Genomic DNA, 25,632 nt, shown 5'->3' with positions numbered 1-25,632 from the left:
TGTACAGTGACAAATTTCATGATCGTTTCAAGGCTCGTTTCGTCTATGCAAGCTCCCTTTCGCATCGCGTTATGGAGTGGCATTATTAGGACCACTACTCTGTATCCCTGGCGTGTCTTTATTCCAAGTTTTAACGGGCAGTCTCTATTCTGCAGGCCTGTAGTTTACGGCGGCATTCGCCGGATTTCGCAGGTGCGCTTAACCTGGATTCACGACTGTGACGCGCGCGTCGCGCCAACACGTCGTCGTCGACATGCGAAGGCGAGCGCTTAAAAGCTTCGCAGGCGTCGCGCATGTCGTGAAGCACCTTAGGCGGCGCTACCATTCAGGTGCATAAACCGTGTATGCGCCCAACGTGCGTACCTGTTGTGCTTAAAATGGGTAAATACGATGCCGAACAAGCAAAAACTAATGAAGACGGAGTGCCTCCAGACTTCAGTTCGCAGGATAACTGCACCTAACAGCGCTAGCAAAACTGCTTTTCGTCTGTTTCTGACGCGTGCGTGGGAACGTGTGCGTGTTATTCACGCGCAAGCATCGACAGTATAGTTCGCGACAACAGCGGTATGCTGGCCAAAAACAAAACAAAAACATGTGTAAGTAAAAAAAAGAAAAGGAAGGTAATAATAGCAGAATGAATACAGGGCGTAAAATGACGAAGGAAAACGGGAGCGGAGGGGGTGCAAGCGGCGGAGAGGAGATCCGCGGGATCTTCGTTATCGTTCTTTCCAGAGGGCGTCGTGAAGCGCGTAAAGAGCGCAGGGCAGGATACGCCGCGCATCGCACTGCGGTCATCGTCCTTCGGGGGCGACAGCGGCGTCGCCGTCTTCACCCGTGGGCTCGCGTCCCCCTCATAAACTGCGCCGCCCTCCCAGTGTCGGCTGACCCAGGCAGCCTGCCGAAGACGCGCGGGCGTAATTTCCGCTGCTGCGAACCCTGGCCCGGAAGCGGGCCAGGAAGTGGACGACGCGTGCAGGCTACGGCTGCTGACGGAAGAATCGCGGTTTGCCGCCGTCCGCTGCCAGCAGCGCGGGCTCCGGAAGCGGGGAAAAACGCCCGCTGCTAGCGCCGACGACCGAACGCCTAACGCTCGGTCGTCGGGGCCCAAGCACTGGGCCGAACCACGGCCGCCTTTCGTGCCCGCTCACGGCTGAGCTAGGAAACGCCTCACTCCCCCTCACCCCGGGCCATCATTCCTTGCGCTTTCATTGCCCATGCCATACGGGACGCAGGGAGGGCTGCAGTGCAGTGGGGGAGATCGCGAGCGCGCGTCATCTTTCACAACACGGGTGTCGGGAAAGCGAACACGAGGAGGGGGTGCCGCTGACTGACGCAACCAACGGTGGAAGCCACGCAACAGAGAATAAGTTAGGGAACTTCGGGAAAAATTTCAAGAAATGGGAGAGGGCAGCAGGGAGGAAATGTTATGGAGAAAGGCGAAGAGGTGCGCCGGGGAAAAAATTGGTATACTGAGAAGGGAACAGGAAGAGCGGTGGAAGGAAGCCATTTTAGGTTCATCCGAGGAGAAAATCGCTCTCCGGCTAGTTCCAGAATCGCAAACACCGCAACCCCGAAGGCGATGGCGGTGGTCGTCGGCCCGCGCATGTATGCAGGCTCCCCTATCTTCTAAGCTTTCTTGGTGCACGCCTCGCTGGCTGCATGCATATAGTCCTACAGCTTTTTTGGCGTATTTGTCGGTATGTTGCTTTCTGTTTGCGTCTGTCTTTTGCTCTTGAGTGTGTCTTTACTTTTCTGTTATTATAGCACGTATGCTGCTTTTAAAATCGAGGGCAGACATAAGGGATTCAACGTAGAAATAAAGGGAAAAAATGTGTCCCTTATATCGCTTTTCGCGCTAGTAGCCATGGAACTGCTGAAAGACGCCTTATTTCTTTAGTAAAGAAGGTAAGTGGTAGTATACTGTAGAATATATCAATAACTGGGGCATTTGACAAATAACTTGCACACTGGCTAAACATACTTCATAGCCTCGTGCCCATGAATAATATTTGCGTGTATGACTGCTATATAAAGCTATAACCAAAAACACACGATCCGGAATACCTTTTAATGAGAATAATATTTTGCCTCGTATAAGGCAGTTTGTAATAGGTTCTTGTCTTACGTCGCAGCGAGCTTTTTGCTTAAAAGAAAATACGTGTGCGATTTTGGGATTGAACCCACGTACCCAAATAAAAAACCCCAATGCTCTATCCATCTGATATCAGCCGCCATTCGTTCTTCTTTCGCGTCTTCTCCAATTGGTGCTTTGAGATGATTGGCGCGTGCTTGAATTGGCAAAACAACAAGAAGGCGCTTAAGAAGGCGAGGTCGGGTGCGCGAGCCTGGCGATTTCCAATTGTGCGCGGACGTAGGAATGGAAAGCGGGAGAAATTGTCAACCTTACTACGTGCTAGAGCACATTTCCTTTATATGGCTCCTAAATAATTGTTATATATATATATATATATATATATATATATATATATATATATATATATATATATATATATATATATATATATATATATATATATATATATATGTCTCACTTGAGACAAGTCGCAATGGAACAAGAGAGAGAGAGAGAGAGAGCAAATGATAAAGGAAAGGTAGGGAGGTTAACCAGGACTGAGCCCGGTTGGCTACCCTACACTGGGGAAAGGGAAAAGGGGACTGAAAGATTAAAAGAAGAGAAAGTCCACTGGGGATATCGTTCGGTCACTCAGTCCGGGTCACAGACGCTGACTCAGTCCAGTAGCCTTCAAATATCGCAGCAGAGCTTTTGTGGCCTTTCGTAGCTGCGATATGCGAGGCCATGGTCCCAAGATCTTCTTCAAGGTGAACGGTGTGCTGTCTAGCTGATTGAGAGCTGTGCAGAGGTCATGTCTTTCGTTTTGAAAAGATGGGCAGTAGCACAGTAGATGTTCTATAGTTTCCTCGGCACCGCAGGTATTACAGGCGGCGCTATCAATCATTCCAATCAAAAACGTATACGCATTGGTGAATGCGACGCCCAAGCGTAAGCGGCACAGCATTGTTGCCTCATTTCGCTGAAGTCCTGGTAACAGCCGCAGTTGCATAGAGGGGTCGAGGGAATGCAATCGTTCTTGGGTGAATTCAGGTGTATGCCACTTCTCTAATGTCATACGGTGTGCTACCTTGCTTAGGTGTTGGGCTGCGTCGGTCCGCGATAAAGGTACAGAAACAAGGGTTGCTCCTTCGTGGGCTTTCCTAGCAGCTTCGTCAGCGAGGTCGTTGCCGGAGATACCGCAATGGCCGGGCAGCCACTGAAACACGACGTCGTGTCCTTTCGCTATCATACAATGGTGCATTTCTCGTATCTCCGACACTAGTTGTTCACACGACCCGCGACGAAGAGATGACAGAAGACATTGTAAGGCCGCCTTCGAATCGCAGAATATTGCCCACCGATTAGCGGGTTGGTTGTTAATGTAATCAACGGCACCTCGGAGGGCAACAAGCTCCGATCCGATCGATGTTGTCATGTGAGAAATCTTGTATTGGATGCTAATTGATCGTGATGGTATAACCACTGCGCCGGTGGAGCTGGTCTGAGTGGAAGAGCCATCCGTATATATGTGGACTCGGTCAAAATAGAAAGTGTTCAAACAATCCAGAGCTGCTTGCTTCAGGGCCAAGGTAGGCAGGTCGGTCTCCTTTCTTATTCCTGGTACCGTGAGACGCACTTGAGGTTGTTCTAAACACCACAAAGCTGAGGTTGAACGTGCTGAGGGTGTGAAGCCCGATGGTAGACAGGCACGATGGATGCTGACCTCGTTGGAGAAGGACGCCTGCGGTCGTCGTTCTGGCAGGCAGGCAAGAGAGCTTGATTGTATGCGTGAAACATGACGAACATGGGCCCTAAGCGTGTCGATGCTAATGTAAGTCGTGATCGGATGGTCACGAGCCAATATAATGGTTCCTGCTGTTGAGGCGCTCCGCGGAAGTCCTAGGCAAACATGTAGTGCCTGGGCTTGCACGCTCTGTAGTTCTCGAAGATTTGACTTGCATGTTTTAGCAAGCACGGGAGAACTGTAACGTAGCAATCCGATAAAAAGTGCTCGATATAACTGTAGCATGGAGCCCACTGACGATCCCCATGTTTTCCCGGCGATAAACTTGAAGACATGAACAATAGATGTGAGCTGCTTCTTCAAATGGGCAACGTGAGGGCTCCAAGAGAGGTCCCGGTCCACAATGACACCCAAAAACCGATGATTTCTCTTGTAGGAGATAGGCTGGCCATTAATGCATACTGGATAACGAGACATTGGTTTTCGTGTAAAAGCGACTAACGCACATTTTTCTGTTGAGATGGTAAGGCCTTGTGTGTGAAGATAGTGAGATGCCTGTGTTGCTGCTTTCTGCAGCCTTGCGCGAACCTGCAGACGAGTGACCGCTGATGACCAGATGCAGATGTCGTCGGCGTAGATTGAGACACTCACTGTTTCCGGTAGGGATTCGGCCAGCCCAAGAAGCGCGAGGTTGAAAAGAATAGGGCTTAGAACCCCACCTTGGGGAACTCCTCGGCATATGTAGTGGTCGGTAGTTGGACCATCTTCCGTACGTACGAACAAGGACCTTTGTGTCAAGTAGTTTCTGATCCATCGATATACTCGCCCTCCTAGTTCAATTGTCAAAAGTGCGTCTAGAATGGGTTGATGGGAAACGTTGTCGTAAGCGCCTTTCACGTCCAGAAAGAGCGCTACTGATAATCGTTTCCATGATTTTTGCTGTTCTACAGATGACACTAAATCGATGACACTGTCAATCGATGAACGGCCTCGTCGAAATGCCGCCATAGAATCAGGGTAAATCTTGTGGTGTTCTAGGTACCATTCGAGACGCATGAGGATCATGCGCTCCATGAGTTTCCCGACGCAGCTAGCAAGTGCTATAGGCCGATACGATGCCAGTTCGAGCGGCGACTTTCCTGCTTTTAGTAGCGGTACCAGGCGGCTGCGTTTCCACTCCTGTGGGACGACACCATCTTGCCATGAACTATTAAAAAGGCTGAGGAGTTCTCTTCGTGCTTCTCGGCCTAGGTGGCGCAAAGCAGTATATGTTATGCCATCGGGCCCTGGTGAAGACGAACACCTACAGAGCGCCATAGCAGCTTCTAACTCTTCCATAGAGAAGGGAGCCTCCATACTGGTATCTCGTGGACCGGGGATGTCGCTTAAAGCCATCGCAGGGACTAAAACTGTGCCGCCGGTGATTTGCGCGCAAAATTCCTCTGCGACGTCTATCTCACGGCGGTTTTGATAGAGAGCAAGGGCGTTAAAAGGGTGTCGTTGCTGGGGTCTTGAGCAAAGACCCCGTAAGGTACGCCACACACGGGACAATGGCTTGCGGGGGTCTAGTGACTCGCAAAAGCATTTCCATCTTTGATCCGCTAGCGTATCCATTCGGCGTCTTATCTTCTTTTGCATTCGCCGAGCTTCTCTGAGGTCAAGAATTGACTTTGTGCGCCTGTACCTCCTTTCAGCACGGCGACGTATTGTACGAAGCCTTTCCAATTCAATGTCATTCTCTGTACGCTTTTTCGAATGTGTGAAGCAACGCGTGCAATCTTGCATTGCGTCTGCAATTATATCTTCTAATCTGCGTGCGATATGTTTCTTGCAGATGTCTTCTACTCGATCTTGAAAGATTGGAATGGAACAAGGTGCTCATAATAGTGAGAGCCTGCCAGTTTCCTCACAAACGCTTACGTCTCTTTCCTTATCCTATCCTTCCTTACTCTTTCCTTATCGGAATGGCCAACAGCCCACTGTGTGACTTCTGCGGGTGCAACGAAACGATCGAGCATCTTCTTTGTCAATGCTATCGCTTTAAACCACAAAGAACTGTCCTCTCAGCCACCTTAGATAAACTGGACAAGCGCCCAATGACAGAAAACAAGATCCTTGGAACCTGGCCTACGCGAACATCAGCGCGATCCGCTATGAAGGCGCTGCTGTGATACTTGAAAGACACGGGACTTTCTGACAAATTGTGACAGTACACTGTGTGGCGCAGGACTGTACGGTGACACTGCGTAAGACTAGGAATGCCTTTGCGGGTTGCGTGACAGTGCCCACAGAAATAGTTCGTGTGTACGTGCGTGTGTGTGCTTAGGTTTTTTTCCTTTTTTTATCCCTCTTTCTTCCTCACCTATTGCATCCCTTTTCCTCTTCCCCAGTACAGGGTAACCAACCGGAGATAATCTCTGGTTAACCTCGCTGTCTTTCCTTTGCCTTTCTCGCTCTCTCTCTCTCTGACGTCTCCCAAACAATTACTCGCCTTACACGAACCTGTTGGTCCATTTAGTAACGCTTTGCAGAACACCAAACGGTGCTGCATAGCCAGCTACCAGCAGCGTCAGAGCCAGGTGTACCTCGCATAAAATGGATTTCCAGAGCATGCAATGGACATAATATTGAAAAGGACGCTAATCAGAAATACCTAATAAGTCTAACATCAAAAAGTATTCTTTGAAAGCTGCATTTTTTTTTTTACTTTCACGATAACAGGTTGATTATAAGACGAGAAAACAAAGCTCAAGATAAACTTTTCTTGTTTTAATTTTGCGGCGTAAACTCAGCGCTCGTACGCAAGTGTGACGTCGCAGATTTTCAAATATTTTTTTTTTCGTATTCGAGCCGTTCTGATTCAGCATAGACTTTCGAAGTTTGCTAAGTTCCCTCTCCACCTCCTTATGTATAGAATGTGTTTCACCTCTACCTATAAGAAATTCAACTCAGCTCAAGCAGGTGCCATCAAAAGCTACGACGTAAGACTTCCCCAACCACCGCGTTGTTGGGGAAGTTCAATGCGGCGTCGGCACGGGACTTTCGATTTTGCGTCTTTTACGGCTTACGAAGCCTCCTCTAGTGGTAAGAGGCGCATTTTTGGTATTGCAGAAAGGTGATTTGCTGACACAGTCCTGAATATATTTATTTCTCTTTAGAGTCCCTTTAAGGTAACAGCTTTCTTTTCCCCTGTTCACGTACGGAGTTTCGTGGTGGTCTGTCTAACCATATGGCAGCGGAGAACAAGAAGCGCAATACAGCGGCGGGATGTGGAGAAGGCAGCGCGAAGACAGAAGCTCAGGTGCGCCTTGCAGCAGACAGGAGGCTCGGTTTCACGTGACGAAACGGAGAGGAGATGTGCGAAGCAGCGGGCAGCGGCGCTGCCTGTCTGCTAGCGCGTGCGCTAATGTCACCTAAATTGCTAGTAAATGGCTTGCCGATGACGCCAACCCTGTTGCGCTCGCGCCAACGCCGCTCGACGGACTCGGCTGCAACAGATCTTGCTCAGTTGGCTGTGCGCTCCTTCGAAGCATCTTGCGTGGGCTGTGCTTGCGCCAGCACCGTTCGGCTGCACCGTAATTGCCGCATGCACACTCGTTTGGCGCAGCATGTGTGTTTCCTTTAGTCATACAACCTATCGCTGAATTTTGCAATCATCTCTCATGGTTTGTGACGGATGAGGAGCTATTTTTTACATTTGGAAGGCGTCCCATAAAAATAACCAAACTTAAATATTAAAAAGTAACATGCTTTCACTTTGTTTCAAGGAGGCCGCAAACCGTGAAAGTGTGTGATACTGTATACGCACATAGCTTTTACTCCTGAACAGTGTCTGAACAGCGCGCATTTTATTTAGTTCAGCGTTTTTTGAGGCCGTTATAAAGTTTGTTTACGAATAACCAAAACTACAAGATATAATAAGTACTCGTGCTTTTGTAGAAGTGACTATCGAGCCGCTGAGGCATGCTTAAATAAGCTATCCTGCATGCGTGAGAAATTATTTCCGGCCATGACGCGTCGACGTCCACTATACTCCCTTCGTAGGGCTTTCGAACACAAACATAAAACATTCAACCTACTCGTATTATTCTGTGTTCTGACCGGCGTTTCAACAATTGATAATTTCTTTTAACGCTGTCACGTTCTTTCTTAAGAAAAACGACAAAATATGATATTCGTTTTTTTTAATTGCATTTTACATTTTCATGGATTCCGGCGTTCACTTGATTTTAGGTATTCTGATTGCATACTGTTGTGAAATGGGCATGCACTGTTTGATTGCTTTTGCTTTGTAAGTTGTTTTGGGACACGTCAAAAAATTCATGTAGCTATACCTTAAAAGTGGCCAAACTATACTGAAAAAAGTAAGATTAATTAATTAATTAATTCGCTGAATCTTCGAAATACCTACAAGGAGTGCGGATCTATAGGTTTTGGGCAAGAATAATCAGGTGATAGAATTACGTCTCTTTTTTCTTCTTATTGTCCTTTATGCCCTCGCATGGTGTTACCTATTGTCACTACCAGCTAACGTTATCATCTTTGATTCAAGAACTCGCATCTTTAGGTTTTCTCAATGATGTCACATAAACCTATTTTCGTGCTTTGGGCTATTGCTGTTGACGTCACTGACTCACTTTTCGCGAAATTTCCGGCACTTATTTTCGTGATTTTTCCCACAGGCACGCATCAGGCTTAACTAGCCTGCCAGAAGAACGCGCTACGGGGTAGTAATTGCTGTTTGCGGCGCAGTTATCACCTTGTTCCCATTTCCCATGGTTGAATATCCCGAGGTAGACACCATATTTTCTAGACTTCCAAGTGTTGTTTCCTTACCTGTGCCTCTCTTGACACGTTGTATAGCACAGTGCTTAAATTCGGTTGCGCACTCACTGTCATTAGCCGCTCACAGCACGATTTACCTTCCCTGCGCAGCCTCGATCGTGTACACGGCCGTGGCGCGGGGCAAAGTGGCGCTGCCGTGCGACATCAGCCCCCCGACGCCGGACGACTCCGTGACACTGGTGCTCTGGTACAAGGACGAGAGTCTGGCGCCAATCTTCACGCTCGACTCACGTCGGGCTCACGTTGACCAGGCACGCCAGTCATTGTCGGGGCCCGGTCTGGAACAACGGGCCCACTTCAACATGGCCAACCAACCGGCCTTTCTGCAAATAGACCCGGTCGAAGAGGCCGACGCCGGAGAGTACCGATGTCGAGTGGACTTCCGCCGTGGACGCTCCATCAACACCGTCATCCACCTCAACGTGATAGGTAGGAGCGACCTCCCTTGTCTGTGTGGACCTCGTTAAGATGGAAAGCCTATTGGTGCTTTGCATGGTGGCGCACCCATTGACTCCAGCTTCACGAACTAAACAATTTTATTTGTGCGTCGTTCTGCATTCGGTGGTTGTTGTTCAGCTGAGCCAAGCATGTGCAGCTTACGAAACGCAAATTGGGTACAGGCTGTATCGGAGGCGAAGCCACAGTGGAGTACCTGCTGCTGAGCTCGCACAGTATACAAAGCACAGGGCACTACGATACAGAAATAACTTAACCTAGACAACTGACATTTATTCGCGTGTCACCATGTTTACGCGCTTAACTTATGACACGGCTAGTGGAAACTTACGCTCTAATCAAGCAATATTAATGTAAAATGCTCGTGTTTATTTTTGCAAGTGAAAATTCTAAGTGTGTGATACATATATCTTTTATTAATTCGGAATTATTTAAACATTGCAGTCTTTTAAATATGTATTGATGACTGCTGTATACCGACCGCTGTTTACGGATTTAGACGTGCGTGGTGATTGATGGGTAACTTTGTTGAACTGTTTAGGAGGCAGGGTTCTTTGTCAGGCGACGTATCTTTAGTCCCTGCATCCTCTCACATGTGTACGAGGAATCAGTAAATCAATAAATGAAATCCTGCTCACTCCCTATTCGTAGTGTGCCCGCCATTGTGGAAAGTGGAAGGCGCGAATGGGCATCCCCGTCTTTTGCAGCCCGAGTCCGTTCACGCCATTTGTAGTCCCTATACGTGTCGAACGTGGATGCGCCATAGCCGTGCAACCATCGAATTTCTGCAACAGAATATGCACTTATAAGCCTTATACTACTCTTCAGCAAACGTCGGAGTTTCATGAATTATACCTTTATTGGTAGAGTGAGCTCTCTAAAAAGCGATTGCTCATGCTCAGATAGAGAAACGTACCGCAAATCTATGCTTCTCTGAACGCCGAACTAGGGGCTTTATTTGACTCCGATTGCGTCATAAGTAGCGCAACTAGTGCGCCGTCCATGCAGAATATTCATGCATGATAAAGTAATTGTTTCTTTTCTCTACACAACGGTGACAGAGTAAGGCGCCTTGGTAGTACGCTTGCAAATATATAAGAGATAACAGTATCGCATTTCTTAGTTACATGTGGTTTGAATAGGCGACCGGCTATGCAGAGTGAACCTAAAGACGATTTCCGTCAAAATAAAAAAAGGTAAACTAATAAATAAAAAAAATAAATACTCTGCAATAAATTTAGTGCATGGAAATGTTGGCAATGTTTCATACGCTCATTAAAGCGCTTTATTAGTGAAGGATCTGCTACAGCTGTTCCGTAATGCGTTGCCTTTTCTATATACACATTGAGCTGAATGAGAAAAACAGAAGAAAGCGGAAACCCGCCGTAGTTGCTCAGGGGCTATGGTGTTCGGCTTCTAGGCACGAGGTCGCGGGATCAAATCCCGGCCACGGCGGCCACACTTGATGGGGGCGAAATGCGGAAACACTCGTGCACTTAAATTTAGGGGCACGTAAAGAACCTCCAGGTAGTGCAAATTTCCGGAGTTGCCCACTACGGCACGCCTCAGTCAGATCATGGTTTTGGCACGTAAAAGCCCATAACCTAATTTGAAATCAAGAAAGGGGAAAGGCAGGGAGTTTAACGAAAAGGGAAGATCCGGTTTGCAATCCTATGCTGGGGACAGAGAGGAAGGGGAGGTGGTAAAGTGACCGGAAAGTAGAGAGAAGGAGAACGAAAGAGAGCTTCCGATAGCAACAGTAGCTTCACAACGCATAATGCCTAGCGACTGAGGGAAGAAAAATCCGAGAGTTGTTCAACACACTCGCAGCGCTGCCTACTTCCTTCTCATCAAGAGGTATCTGATTTCGGGATAGGTACACTTGCACACGGCCCACGCGAATGGCTACAGTTGCGCTAAAACGCTGGAACACAGACGCGCAATACTCCTGAACGTCTAGCGTTTACGTCTGCTGCACGATGCTTCGCACGTGGCGCTCAGACAAGTGATGAAATAAGCACATCAACGCGTCACACATTATCTGCGGCAGCGCAGGAAGCAGGTGTCGGCGACGCGGGTGTGATAAATGAAAGAGCCTTAGCGCCTGGCACCGTCTCGTAGGCCCAAAATGGGCTGATGAAGAAGCGGCACTGGCCACTCATCGTCTGTTTCCGAGCGGTGCTAACGCCACTGCTTGTACCAGCTTCATCCACTCGCAAGAAAGTGGAGCGAAATTTTAATGGAGAATACGTGGGGTGTCTGTTTCCTGTCTTAATGTACTAGTCATCTGCAGCTGAAGGAGGAGAGAGCGCTCACGCTTTCAAAGGTGGGCCCACCTCACGATGCAGGATTCTTGCAGTCGCATCCTTTCTAGGAGATGGACGCTCCTTCCTCGACATAATCGGTGACAAGTGAGGCCGCTAAATCACAGCATGTGCTACCAAAAACTGCGGACTGTTAGGTTCTAGGCTCTATGATGCTGCGATGCTGTCGGCGCGTAATTGCTGTGCACTGGTTTAGTTTATAACAGACGGTCTTGCGCGAATCCAGAATCGTGAATACCGCTGAAAAATGCTCGCGCTAGAATTCTTGTGAACATTAATTTGCTCTGGACAGTGTTTCGCCGAGACCATAGGCTCATGCCAACCCCACGTTGCGTATTACCAGTGTGGGAGCGTGTACTTTGTGTGCACTGAATTGCTTACTGAGGAAAGTGAAAGCCGGTGTACGGCTATTTTCTGGCATTTAGGGAGAAAACTGCGTGCAGGACGCAAGCGAAATGGAGCCGCGTCTTCCTTGTATACCGCCGTCTCGTGCGCGTTTTTGAGGCATTCCAATTAGGAGTGAGGATTTCACATGGGCGCGCTGTACCGCGTCTTGAATTTCATGTTAATCCATTTCCGTGGTCCGATTTTACTTAGGAGTTCTCATAAGCGTTTAACAACGGTCCTGATGAGCGTCAGCATCGATGCCTGCTTGTATACGCAACAGGGATGGTGTTCGTGTTGTGGCCCGCATTCGCGAACAGATATGTCTGCCCTTCACGTCTGAGCTTAAGTGTCTTTACCACAGGCTATGAGACGCAGGGTGCACTTACCAAATGCAGGACCTGCTATATCGATAGCACACTGTAGTTGTGCGCAGTTTTGATAAAGAAGTGATAAGGTTCAAACCCTGACGAAACCAACGCCTTTTTAAGGAAGCTACTCGGGCGTGTCCTCATTTAACTGTGTCGAATGGGTGAGCGAGCAGATAACCCATTTTCTTGCAATAGAGCCCAGTGTAGCACGAAGCCTATTGAAATCGCTGAATTCAAAGGGTGTCGCAAACATCTAAATTACAATTGCGGAATTAGGAAAAACTAAACAAGTGCTGGAGATGAAGTATTGAACGAAGCGACGAATAGCAGCAAGAAGAACAGAAAAATGAGGAACCACGAACTTTTGTTGTCCACTGGCATTTATAGCATTTTTTACTTATATAATAGGCAGATCACTTATTTTTCTTCCACTGTCCATGCTGAACACTTTGTCATGTATAGTAAGAGGCTGCGGCTGACGTACGAAACAACTGAGTGTGCCAGCGGTCTCGTTTGCATCTAGCGTCGTTTGAATTTCACGGCTTTGAGTGCTTCAAAGGACGTGTACTTTTGCAGCTCTTCGGCTGTAGCCTCGGCACTTCTCACGTACATGCTTGAGACGTGCTTTTTGTGAAGTATTAAAGGTGAAAGACATATATTTCCCTGCATTGCAGATGAAGTACAAAAGGAACGTCGTAGATCTGCGAAGGATATACTAGTGAAACAGTCAAAGCGGATTGCATGGAGATCCCAATAGGAATTTATATTTTTTATGTTGATATATGGCTACTAATATTATTTATTGGCCGGGCTTTAACAACTTGCTCTCGAGACTGCTGAGACGCCATGGAATGATTGTGTACTCTGTCACAGCTCTTCTGCAATCAGATCATCTACAGCATTTATCTTATTGATTATGCACCATGCAATGCCGCGCAAAAAGCCCCTCGTAATCTCTCTCTCTCTCTCTCTCTCTCTCTCTCTCTCTATATATATATATATATATATATATATATATATATATAATATTGGGTGAGAACAGCTGTGGATATTGTGGCTATGCAGAATTCTTTGCATTTGTGTGAAATGACATTTGTGAATGGTGCATCTTTATATACTGTAGAACCGGAGGAACAGTGACCATTAAAAGCAGGAAATCGCTGGCGAGCAAGAACAAAAAATAAGAAAGAAAAGATCCACTATAATGTGCCTCAGGATAGCATGTACATCCTTTTTTTTTATTTATGTGATATAAGGAGATGTTGGCGCACAATTTAAGGCGCCGGCTACTCCTCATCTCTTGAGTGGTTCCGTCACACATCGTACAAGGTTCAAGGTTACATATCAAATAGTCTCTTCCTTTACATAGCCTTAACTAGACATGTGCCAATGATGTGCTTCGAAACTGAGGTGCCGACAACTGGAATAAAAAGAGCACTTTTTAAGTTTTTTTGAACACTGCATGGACCTCATATTGTTCAAAAGTGGGTCCAGAAACAGCAGAAGAACAATTCATACTATTGCTGGTACGCGCTACACCAACACAGTAAAAATAGTAAATTCGCATATTACTTGTACGTTATAAGTAGAAAATACCACGTTATGTACACAAACGAACACCACCACCAAAAAGCAAGAAAGGGAACAGTTCTGAAATGAAAAGAATAATGAGAAAAACGAGAGATAAAGGATCCTGTTGATTTCGGGACCGGCTGTATAGATGTCTGGGCACCGCACACATGAAGATGAATAGAAAAGGAAAGACACAAGGACTTGGATAACAAAAACACAAATAAATGTGCTTGTTTTCGTTATCTGTGTAGACAATGAAGAATTCTCCACCCTGAGCCAATCGTTGGGGACGGCCTTCCCCAGGCTCAGAAGAGGCGAGATGGAACGCGTGTTGGACGTCTAAACCCGATGGCTAGCAATCACAATTTGGGTTCTCCGTCATTCTCAAAAGAAGACGATTAAAAAAAAGGATAGTGTAGACACAAGCTGCCACCCGCTTTTAGGAAATGGAACCTCGAGGCTTATAGATGCGGGCTCGAAATACATTAATCACCGTGGCCTTGCAGTAGGACGTGCACCAAGAGAAAGCGCGCACTCAAATGAAACAGAAATACAGATTAAAGAAGCAAGAAAGCGAAACAAATTCTTTACAAGTCTTGAACGGAAGCAAGAGGCACCGCTGGGCCATGGGTGGCCAAAACCGGCCGTTGAGCGGTTAAAGACTCCGCGCGTGACTTCACCAGAAAATCTAAAGAGAAAGCGGTTTCGAAATCTTTGACGCCATGGGACCTTACTCGTTTGTCTCTATCACAGAATTTAAATTGGCAGTCTTGGTATGTGATGGTAGAGGGGGCTAAAGGGAAAACAAGCAAGTCGAAAACCTAAATTTCATGGATGCTGGAATACTGTGTAACTTCGTTTTGCTACGAAATTCCCTAGAGTTCCTTGGGTACGCGCTGCCGTTATCTTTTCAAGCATTGCTGTCCAACTTATCTGTGCAGGCCATAACGAAGGACATTAAATTTTTGGCGACGTCCGATTTTGCGTGGGTATATAAACACCGATAATATCTACATGATATATGTATTAGGCTTGTGGTATAGGAGACGAGCGAAATTGGTTCGTCGCAGGAAGTGCTTGCCAGGGAAAAGCAGACAAAGAAAGAAGTTTCCAAAGAAAGGCTTTTTGAAAAACTCGAAAATGAGCCTGTTTTATTCTAAGCTTCTGATTATTTCATTGTGTCAACAGGGGGCGTTACGAATGGATCTCGCAATACACTTCTCGTTCTTGAGCATTTGCAAGTGAAACTCTGTATTCATTCATGTCTATTTACTTGGCAGAAGAAACGTAAATTTTCTTAAGCGTATCAGAATAAACTGTTCCGGCCAATTTCTTTCCTCTTATTGTTAGGTTATAGCACTTTCGCACGTTCGGTAGCACAACGAGATGTTTTCTCCTTAAATAGTAGAGAGGTAGCGGACTATGTGCAATCACTTCATTTACGTAACATAATAGAAGGGAAAGGATCTCATGAGGCAAAGAGAAGTCGACACGCTAACAATTACTTTGCCAAAACCAGAGCACAGGGAAAACAAAAAATACTTACGTCTGACGCGAGAAACTTACTTTAGATTTTCAACCTCTAATGCTCAAGCGCAACAGACGCTGCAGCTTTTTATTCCTATTCTCATGTTGTTTTCGAAGATGTAGGCACAGTCACGAAAGGGTGTCATAGCTCTCTAACTATGACAGGGAAATATGAAACTTCCACATTTCTTTGTTTGCGAGTAAACATCAAGCGAGCTGATGAGTGCCCAGTTCAACACTACAAAATGTTCTATGAATAGTCACTTAAGAAGTGTACTGATTATGACAAAGTTCTGATTAGAAGTTATTGACTTTATAAACTGTATTGAGGCTACTGCAGGGAATTAAAGGCTGTGTTTGGTGACACATCAAGAGTGGCGTGGTGAACATAAAGAAGCTCGCCATTTATTTTTCGCTCTGCATATTGTGTATGATACATGCATTGCCACCGTTAGTCTGTGATAAGGAAATCAAAACGAGGATTAGCAACTCCCTTTGAGGTATGTGTTATCCCCGAGTAATAATTAGCGTGCAGTTTCCCTAAAAAGTTACTAGAGAACACTCTAGCACTGCGATCGTTCTGCTGCCAAGGGAACGATGGTTTGTACACATATTTGCCCAATATTCACGTTTTTGGCTTCAAACGTTCTTGCGATGTTTTTCATTGCGCCTTACTTTTTGAAATTTCCAAGCATTCGTAGTTTCTTAAGCACTGCAAGCCAATCCGTGTATTTCAACATGCGTAGTCTTTTCATGTTGTTGCACATATAAGGCTGCACTAAGTGCAAAAAAAAAATGAATTAGCAATGTCGCAAAGCCTTTTCAAGTAAACAGGACGAAGTTTAGGCAAATCCACATATCAACCATCATGCTTTGAGGCACAAACAACCCTCCACACCCATGTTCACTGAATTATCCTACTTGCAGCTTTTGTAGACACCAGCGCCATTTCTTTCTTTAGTAATTTTTGTTGGAAACTATGATAAATAGGGCGTACGAGAAAGTAGTCATTAATGTCAAAAGTGCGGAAAAATTCCGTTAACGTTTTTTTTTTGTTTTCAGAGTACTTTCTAAATAACACATTGGTGAAAGACGCTCAACACTAAATCACACAATAACAAGTTTTCCATTGCCTTTCATTCATTGTGCCGTCATCATATTCTATTTTGTAATATTCATAGGGCACCATTCATATTTCTTCGTACCAACACGTGAATTCATCGCCCGGGTGCATCGCATCAGCGTCACTTGAACAAAAATCCGCTCCAGCACGTCTCCAACAGTTATTCATCATTGTTCGCGGCGTTAACAGCCATCTTGCGTTCATTACCATTATGAAACTTTTCCTCGTTTGTTACCACGAAGAATCGGTGTTAGAAGTAAACAAAGAAATAAAACAAGCTAGCCAAGCAAACAAGCAAACAAAACCAACAGGGAAACAAAACGAGCGAATATTCAAGGCCGGCCTTTGTAAAAATAGCGCATGACGAGAACGTCCGACGCAGCGAGGGCACCCTCACGCTTCTCGGTATATAGTCCAATTTGTTGTACGGCTTTGGGCGTCCTTCAGCACCCTGCTTCAATGCACGGGCGGGGTGCAGAACGGGAAATCATTACGGGGGGTTGAGGAACGGAGGGGGAGGGAGGGGCGGAGCCGCTCGGTTGCTCCCTGGCGCGCACAATGGTTGCCGCAGAGGCGCTGAATGCCGCGAGTGCTCAACCACTGCACAGTGACAGAGCCCGACGGGCTACTTGGAGCGCTCGCCGGCGCCTCACCCGGCAGGACGCCCCCGCCGCTGTGGCCGGGCCCGCGCTGCGAGCCACTGCGCGTCCATTGTCGAGCGCCGAAGTCCCGAGCATCGCCAGGCGGGCCACTCGGGATGAGGTCGCTGCGACGGTTCCTGGCATTTTGCATCCTCATGCATATGCTAAAGAGCGGTACCACGTTGCGGTCCAAGCTGAGACCCCCCCCCCCCCCCTCCTGCCCATCTCTGCCATTCTGTTTCCTCTCGCGAGCTTGCTCTGATGCATAGGCTTTTACGCGGAGGCTTTACCGTGAACGAGCGGGAAAGACGCGAGTGGCCAGGCATTCCTGAATTTTCTTTCGCTGTTTCCAGCGTCTGCGATGTTGATGGTAGCGCTCACTCTTCTGCCGGTTTTGCCAACACAGCCTCTTCTCAGGTATCTGTCGGTAATATAGTGCCGCGCTCCAGCCTCCATCACTGCTCTGGGCCTTCCCAGTTCAGCTACGCGGTAGTATGTGCGGAGCGGCTGCTGTGGCGCTGAAAGAAAGAACACGAAAAGGAAGCGCCCTAACAGCGGACGTCTTCGCTTTGTTGCAGGGTTTGTTTATAGAATGCCAGCTTTTTTTCAGCTCAATTGAAACTCGACGAGACGGCCTGATAGAACCGCGACGGGAACTCGCAGACTTACGAGGGGCTTCACCGCTTCTTAATGCTGTTGTCGGCTGGGAGCTAGACCTTCATTTCCAGAGTGGGTATGCGTGCAAATTTATGCAAGACACTGAGTAGGTGTTGGCGGGTTCACTTTACTGAGTGGCATAAATGTTTTTTTTTTCAGCTTCACCAAATTCTTAAAACTTACCCGTGGCAGATAGCACAATTCTAATCCTTGATATAAATTACTTCTACGACAAATAAAAAAGTCTAACTGAATTGTTACCATAATTACGCCAATGAACTTTTGTTTAAATACTTTATAGCACATATTTCTATCTGCAAATTGCAGATAATGAGTTTGCAAGTCTTATCGACCTAGAACGAATTATCAGAACTTGCAAGCTTCCGAGATAATAATTTTCGGGGTGTTCGACGAAATTTTATGGCATTCCGATTACTTTTGTGCTTCAGTGCATAAGAGAGCATTTCCCTTAAAACGAGAGCAGAACAAAACTGCACTTTTACCTCAAGTATGGCAGCGCATAATTCGAAACTGGTGTTGCCCTCAGAATGCATAGTAAGTCGACATGTATTGGATACTCATCAGCTACTATTCGTAGATTCAAATGTCTAACGTAAAGTAATAATTAGAAAAGTTTGTTAGCATCATTAGGTTTATTATTCAAATAACCATTTTGATTTCTCGTAGACTTGTTGAGTCGCCTCATGGAATAATTTAGATGAAGCGTTAGTATTATGGTATGCACCACAAGCAAATCTTTAAAATTTGGACAACAATGCCTTGTATTTGATAGCGGAGAAAATCTGCGTGGTGGGCTTGTCATCAATTTGGCTGTTTCTTTCATCCTTGTCAAAAACAACTTGCATTCTATTTATTAAGGCGCTAACCCTAAATAGCTCATTGCAATGGCTCATACCTAAAAATTGTGTCGTCCCCTCCAATGGCACAAATACTATCATCATCAGCAATGGCTCATAACCCCCATAGCTTATCGTGCGCCTAGTTTTCTAACTCTGTCCTCATCGTCACACATCATGGTCACTTTTGTTATTTGTTCCGCTGTTCTCGTCGCAGAGTATTCGGTAGTGAAATGCATGTCACGTTGTTCTATCTGCCAGCGAAATGAAGAAGCTTTCGCTCTAAACAAGCACGAACATATTATATAAGAGGTATAAATTGATTGACATCGGAAGCACCACAAGAATGAACGCATATGGGGACAATAGGTTGTGAAATACAAAAGCAAAAGAAAATGGCATATAAAATGCACTAATTATCATTATTCTTAACTATATAGCTTCAAACAAATTTTAAGATTATACAGTGCACTTATTGATTTGTACGATTTCTTTTAACTCACAATATACTTAAAATGTCAACTTTTTCAACTCCCGATGGTTCTGTACAGCTTAGGGTTGCCGCTATGGAGTTTGTAGAAGCCCAACTTGAAGATAGCATTTCTTATGTCCAGTAGTTTCTACTTTCCGTAACATGGTGATGCATTTTGAGCTAGATCATTATAGGCAGTAACCTCTTCGTCAACAATGGTTGAAAGCGACCACTGCTCGTTGATGGTGAGCAGTTTCGAATTAATATACACTATTTTCCATGTCTCAATAATTTCTCTCGTCGTATTCGAGTGCTGATTGCCGTGTTATAGTTTGTTACCGAAGCTCTCCCCTCAAGTCTAAATATTTTAAGGCAGTTTGTCGTGTGCGTATCATGGCCACGCACGCTTATATCGCCTTAAACTGGCTCTTTTACCTACTACACGCCGGGACAAAGCAACAGCGCGCGCATTAGATCCCATAGATGAGATGAATATTTACAAATATTATTAGGGTTATAATTATATTCGAATGCTGATTGCTGTGCTATCGTTTGTTAACGAAGATTTCCCTCAAGTCTAACTATTTTGAGGCAGTTTTTCGTGTGCGTATCATAGCCACGCACGCTTATATCGCCTTCCGTTTCTCTACCACGGGTGTGCTTTAAAACCATGGCGCTGCAATTTTGCTTTCCTTTCCTTCATTCTTGTCCGCCCTTAAACTGGCTCTCCTCACTACTACACGCAGAGACAAAGCAACAACGCGCGCATTAGATCCCATAGATGAGATGAATACATATACATATAGAAAATTATCAGTCATAGCTCTCGTAGTATAGCCTTCTGGGCCGTTTCCTTTCTTTTTTTGGTTCTTTCGAAGTAGTCCTATTAGGGTCGTTATAATTACACGAAGGTATTTCGCCCTCGTCAGCAGCAGTCCTTGAGATAGCTATTCTGGCGACTTGCTCGCCACGCTATGCGTGCCGCCCTCGCGCCTTTTTAGGCTTTTCCTAGACGCTAGAGCTATACTATTGTGTCCGCGCAACCTTGAGCGATCGGAAAGCGCGTTGCCCCCTCTTGGCCGGCGGAGAAGGGAGGCTTCGTTCCGGCCGCGAAGCCCCCCCACATTTCAGTAAGGTGCCTGGTGGTGGTCTCGTGCTGACGATCCCGTCTTGGTGAGCGCATATTTCCCCCCCTCATCTTTTAAGAGGTTCAATACTTACAAGCATTTGTCTCGCAAACCATATTAATTTCAAGGGAATTTTCCATGTCTCAATAATTTCTCTCGTCGTATTCGAGTGCTGATTGCCGTGTTATAGTTTGTTACCGAAGCTCTCTCCTCAAGTCTAAATATTTTAAGGCAGTTTGTCGTGTGCGTATCATGGCCACGCACGCTTATATCGCCTTAAACTGGCTCTTTTAACTACTACACGCAGAGACAAAGCAACAGCGCGCGCATTAGATCCCATAGATGAGATGAATATTTACAAATATTATTAGGGTTATAATTATATTCGAATGCTGATTGCTGTGCTATCGTTTGTTAACGAAGATTTCCCTCAAGTCTAACTATTTTGAGGCAGTTTTTCGTGTGCGTATCATAGCCACGCACGCTTATATCGCCTTCCGTTTCTCTACCACGGGTGTGCTTTAAAACCACCGCGCTGCAATTTTGCTTTCCTTTCCTTCATTCTTGTCCGCCCTTAAACTGGCTCTCCTCACTACTACACGCAGAGACAAAGCAATAACGCGCGCATTAGATCCCATAGATGAGATGAATATTTACAATTATTATTAGGGTTTTAATTATATTCGAGTGCTGATTGCTTTGCTATCGTGTGCGTATCATAGCCACGCATGCTTGTATCGCCTTCCGTTTCTCTACCACGGGTGCGCTTTAAAACCACGGCGCTGAAATTTTGCTTTCCTTTCCTTGATTTTTCTCCGCCCTTAAACTGGCTGTCTTCACTAATACACGCAGAGACAAAGCAACAACGCGCGCATGCGATCCCATAGATGAGATGAATACATATACATATAGAAAATTATCAGTCATAGCTCTCGTAGTATAGCCTTCTGGGCCGTTTCCTTTCTTTTTTTTTGTTCTTTCGAAGTAGTCCTATTAGGGTCGTTATAATTACACGAAGGTATTTCGCCCTCGTCAGCAGCAGTCCTTGAGATAGCTATTCCCCACGCCATGCGTGCCGCCCTCGCACCTTTTTAAGCTTTTCCTAGACGCTAGAGCTATACTATTGTGTCCGCGCAACCTTGAGCGATCGGAAAGCGCGTTGCCCCCTCTTGGCCGGTGGAGAAGGGAGGCTTCGTTCCGGCCAAGAGGGGGCCGGAACGAAGAGGGTTTTTTCTATTTTTTTCTTTCTTTTTAATGTCTTTTCCTTTATTTTATGACTGTACGGGAACCCTCTTAAAACAAATATACATCCTCAATTAGGTATGACGACACATGTGCAAGTCATAAATACCAGGTTCTCTAGTCGAGTGCCATCCGTGCGGTATAACCGATCTCAGATTGGTCAACCTTGACTGATCAAATAGGGCACCACTGTAGGTTAAATGAGGCGTACAACTCCTGCGGGACCCGCCGTGGTTGCTCAGTGGCTATGTTGTTAGACTGCTGAGCACGAGGGCGCGGGATCGGATCCCGGCCACGGCGGCCGCATTTCGATGGGGGCGAAATGCGAAAACACCCGTGTACTTAGAATTAGGTGCATGTTAAAGAACCCCAGGTGGTCGAAATTTCCGGAGTCCCCCACTATGGCGTGCCGTATAATCAGAAAGTGGTTTTGTCACGTAAAACCCCATTATTTAATTTTTAAATTTAACTACTGCGGGGACGGTAGAGTATCTGTCTCCCGTGCGAGAGGACCGTGGTTCAAATCCCGGTGCCGCGCTATTCTCCACCGGAAAATACAAAAAAAAAACGAATTGCACAAACAGGCCTGGAGTGCGGCCTGATCCCGGCGACCAGAACCGGTAACGCACTCTCTCACCAGAGCAGGATTGGCCACCCTGGTGCAGTACTTGGCCACAACCTCCCATGTGAATACAACAATCAAACCCCGGCCCTCAGTTCCCAGCAGCCGCGAAGCAATTGACCACGGCGGCGGTCAGATCTGTGACGCTGCAGAGGGTGCTAAGAATACCTGGCTCCGGACAGGCCGCCATGGGAATCTGAACCTGGCAACGTTTAACGTTAGAACGTTATCTAGTGAGGCGAGTCTAGCAGTGTTATTGGAGGAATTAGAGGGTAGTAAATGGGATATAATAGGGCTCAGTGAGGTTAGGAGGACAAAAGAAGCATATACAGTGCTAAAAAGTGGGCACCTACTGTGCTACCGGGGCTTAGCTGAGAGGCGAGAACTAGGAGTCGGATTCCTGATTAATAAGGAAATAGCTGGTAACATACAGGAATTCTATAGCATTAACGAGAGGGTGGCAGGTCTTGCTGTGAAACTTAATAAGAGGTACAAATTGAAGGTGGTACAAGTCTATGCCCCTACATGCAGTCATGATGACCAGGAAGTCGAAAGCTTTTATGAAGACGTGGAATTGGCGATGGGTAAAGTCAAAACAAAATACACTATACTGATGGGCGACTTCAATGCCAGGGTAGGCAAGAAGCAGGCTGGAGACAAGTCAGTGGGGGAATATGGCATAGGCTCTAGGAATAGCAGAGGAGAGTTATTAGTAGAGTTTGCAGAACAGAATAATATGCGGATAATGAATACCTTTTTCCGCAAGCGGGTTAGTCGAAAGTGGACGTGGAGGAGCCCGAATGGTGAGACTAGAAATTAAATCGACTTCATACTCTGCGCGAACCCTGGCATCATACAAGATGTAGACGTGCTCGGCAAGATACGCTGCAGTGACCATAGGATGGTAAGAACTCGAATTAGCCTAGACTTGAGGAGGCAATGGAAGAAACTGGTACACAAGAAGCCAATCAATGAGTTAGCGGTAAGAGGGAAACTAGAGGAATTCCGCATCAAGCTACAGAACAGGTATTCGGCTTTAAGTCAGGAAGAGGACCTTAGTGTTGAAGCAATGAACGACAATCTCATGGGCATCATTAAGGAGTGCGCAATAGAAGTCGGTGGTAACGCCGTTAGACAGGAAACCAGTAAGCTATCCCAGGAGACAAAAGATCTGATCAAGAAACGCCAATGTATGAAAGCCTCTAACCCTACAGCTAGAATAGAAGTGGCAGAACTTTCTAAGTTAATCAACAAGCGTAAGACAGCGGACATCAGGAACTATAATATGGACAGAATTGAACAGGCTCTCAAGAACGGAGGAAGCCTAAAAACAGTGAAGAAGAAACTAGGAATAGGCAAGGTTCAGATGTGTGCGTTGAGAGACAAAGCCGGCAATATCCTTACTAATATGGATGAGATAGTTCAAGTGGCTGAGGAGTTCTACAGAGATTTATATAGTACCAGTGGCGCCCACGACGATCGTGGAAGAGAAAATAGCCTAGAGGAATTCGAAATCCCGCAGGTAACGCCAGAAGAAGTAAAGAAAGCCTTAGGAGCTATGCAAAGGGGGAAGGCAGCTGGGGAGGATCAGGTAACAGCAGATTTGTTGAAGGATGGTGGTCAGATTGTTCTAGAGAAACTGGCCACCCTGTAACGCTATGCCTCATAACCTCGAGCGTACCGGAATCTTGGAAGAACGCTAACATAATCCTAATCCATAAGAAAGGGGACGCCAAAGACTTGAAAAATTATAGACCGATCAGCTTACTGTCCGTTGCCTACAAAGTATTTACTAAGGTAATCGCAAATAGAATCAGGAACACCTTAGACTTCTGTCAACCAAAGGACCAGGCAGGATTCCGTAAAGGCTACTTAACAATAGACCATATTCACACTACCAATCAGGTGATAGAAAAATGTGCAGAATATAACGAACCCTTATATATAGCTTTCATTGATTACGAGAAAGCGTTTGATTCAGTCGAAACCTCAGCAGTCATGGAGGCATTACGGAATCAGGGTGTAGATGAGCCATATGTAAAAATACTGGAAGATATCTATAGCGGCTCGACAGCCACCGTAGTCCTCCACAAAGAAAGCAACAAAATCCCAATAAAGAAAGGCGTCAGACAGGGAGATACGATCTCTCCAATGCTATTCACCGCATGTTTACAGGAGGTATTCAGAGACCTGCAGTGGGAAGAATGGGGGATAAAAGTTGATGGAGAATACCTTAGCAACTTGCGATTCACCGATGATATTGCCTTGCTTAGTAACTCAGGAGACCAATTGCAATGCATGCTCACTGACCTGGAGAGGCAAAGCAGAAGGGTGGGTCTGAAAATTAATCTGCAGAAAACTAAAGTAATGTTTAACAGTCTCGGAAGAGAACAGCAGTTTACGATAGGTAGCGAGGCACTGGAAGTGGTAAGGGAATACATCTACTTAGGGCAGGTGGTGACCACGGATCCGGATCATGAGACTGAAATAACCAGAAGAATAAGAATGGGTTGGGGTGCGTTTGGCAGGCATTCTCAAATCATGAACAGCAGGTTGCCACTATCCCTCAAAAGGAAAGTGTATAACAGCTGTGTGTTACCAGTACTCACATATGGGGCAGAAACCTGGAGGCTTCCGAAAAGGGTTCTGCTGAAATTGAGGACGACGCAACGAGCTATGGAAAGAAGAATGATCGGTGTAACGTTAAGGGATAAGAAAAAAGCAGATTGGGTGAGGCAACAAACGCGGGTAAATGACATCTTAGTTGAAATAAAGAAAAAGAAATGGACATGGGCCGGACATGTAATGAGGAGGGGAGATAACCGATGGTCATTAAGGGTTACGGACTGGATTCCAAGGGAAGGGAAGCGTAGCAGGGGGCGGCAGAAAGTTAGGTGGGCGGATGACATTAAGACGTTTGCAGGGACAACATGGCCACAATTAGTACATGACCGGGGTAGTTGGAGAAGTATGGGAGAGGCCTTTGCCCTGCAGTGGGCGTAACTAGGCTGATGATGATGATGATGAATTATTAGCAAACTGTGATCCTCCTTATATCAGGGAAGGTGTGCTGCTTGAAAATTTAGTGCATCTTTGAAGGGTACGTTTGCGAGATAAACTACACCTACTGGAAAATGTGCTAATAGGTAGGCTTGTACATTAGCCACTTGTGGGGTAATTCAAATTTAGTTACAATATATCGGTAAGCCTGATAGAAACTTACGTAAATAGTACCTCTTTTCTGTTTTGTGATGTTCTAAGGTCTTCGACTGTAGCAGGTTGGTTGCTTCGGTGTTAATAACAAAATGAATTAAAGAAGACTACGATACACTCAAAATACGCTCCTTCAAATCATAATTACGTGTGGTATTAAAGGCAGATAATTCGTATATGATAAATATGCCTCTGGAATTACCCCATTTAGTACATGAATTTCCTCTCGCGTAGAATTTCAAAGCTCAAGAGCATGCAAAGCTGAAGTGAAGAGCATGGTTTGAATCCTAAGCGATGCCGTCGAAGCACACTGAATCTTTGATTTCTTGACTGAGCCACGGTCTCCCCTGATCATAATTATTACCACCTTGCTAACTAATT

General features: G+C 46.0%; 1 protein-coding gene across 8 annotated transcripts in view; it reads left to right on the top strand.

Moving 5' to 3' along the window:
• LOC135898354 (neural cell adhesion molecule 2-like) overlaps positions 1 to 25,632 on the top strand; it is a 542,388-nt gene that overhangs the window by 483,530 nt on the left and 33,226 nt on the right. For 7 of the 8 annotated variants that reach the window (XM_070537575.1, XM_065427236.2, XM_070537576.1 and 4 more), the window contains one exon: positions 8,754 to 9,092. In XM_070537575.1, coding sequence (XP_070393676.1) covers positions 8,966 to 9,092 — 127 coding nt within the window. In that variant the 5' untranslated portion in view covers positions 8,754 to 8,965. Of the gene's footprint in view, positions 1 to 8,753; positions 9,093 to 20,184; positions 20,221 to 25,632 lie in introns of those variants that run through there. The other variant, XM_065427237.1, reaches the window with a different exon arrangement.

This window comes from Dermacentor albipictus, chromosome 4 (genome assembly GCF_038994185.2).
Source record: "Dermacentor albipictus isolate Rhodes 1998 colony chromosome 4, USDA_Dalb.pri_finalv2, whole genome shotgun sequence".
Taxonomy (NCBI): domain Eukaryota; kingdom Metazoa; phylum Arthropoda; class Arachnida; order Ixodida; family Ixodidae; genus Dermacentor; species Dermacentor albipictus.
The sequence above is the reverse complement of the archived record's forward strand: the minus strand, read 5'-3'. Positions and strand labels throughout refer to the sequence as shown.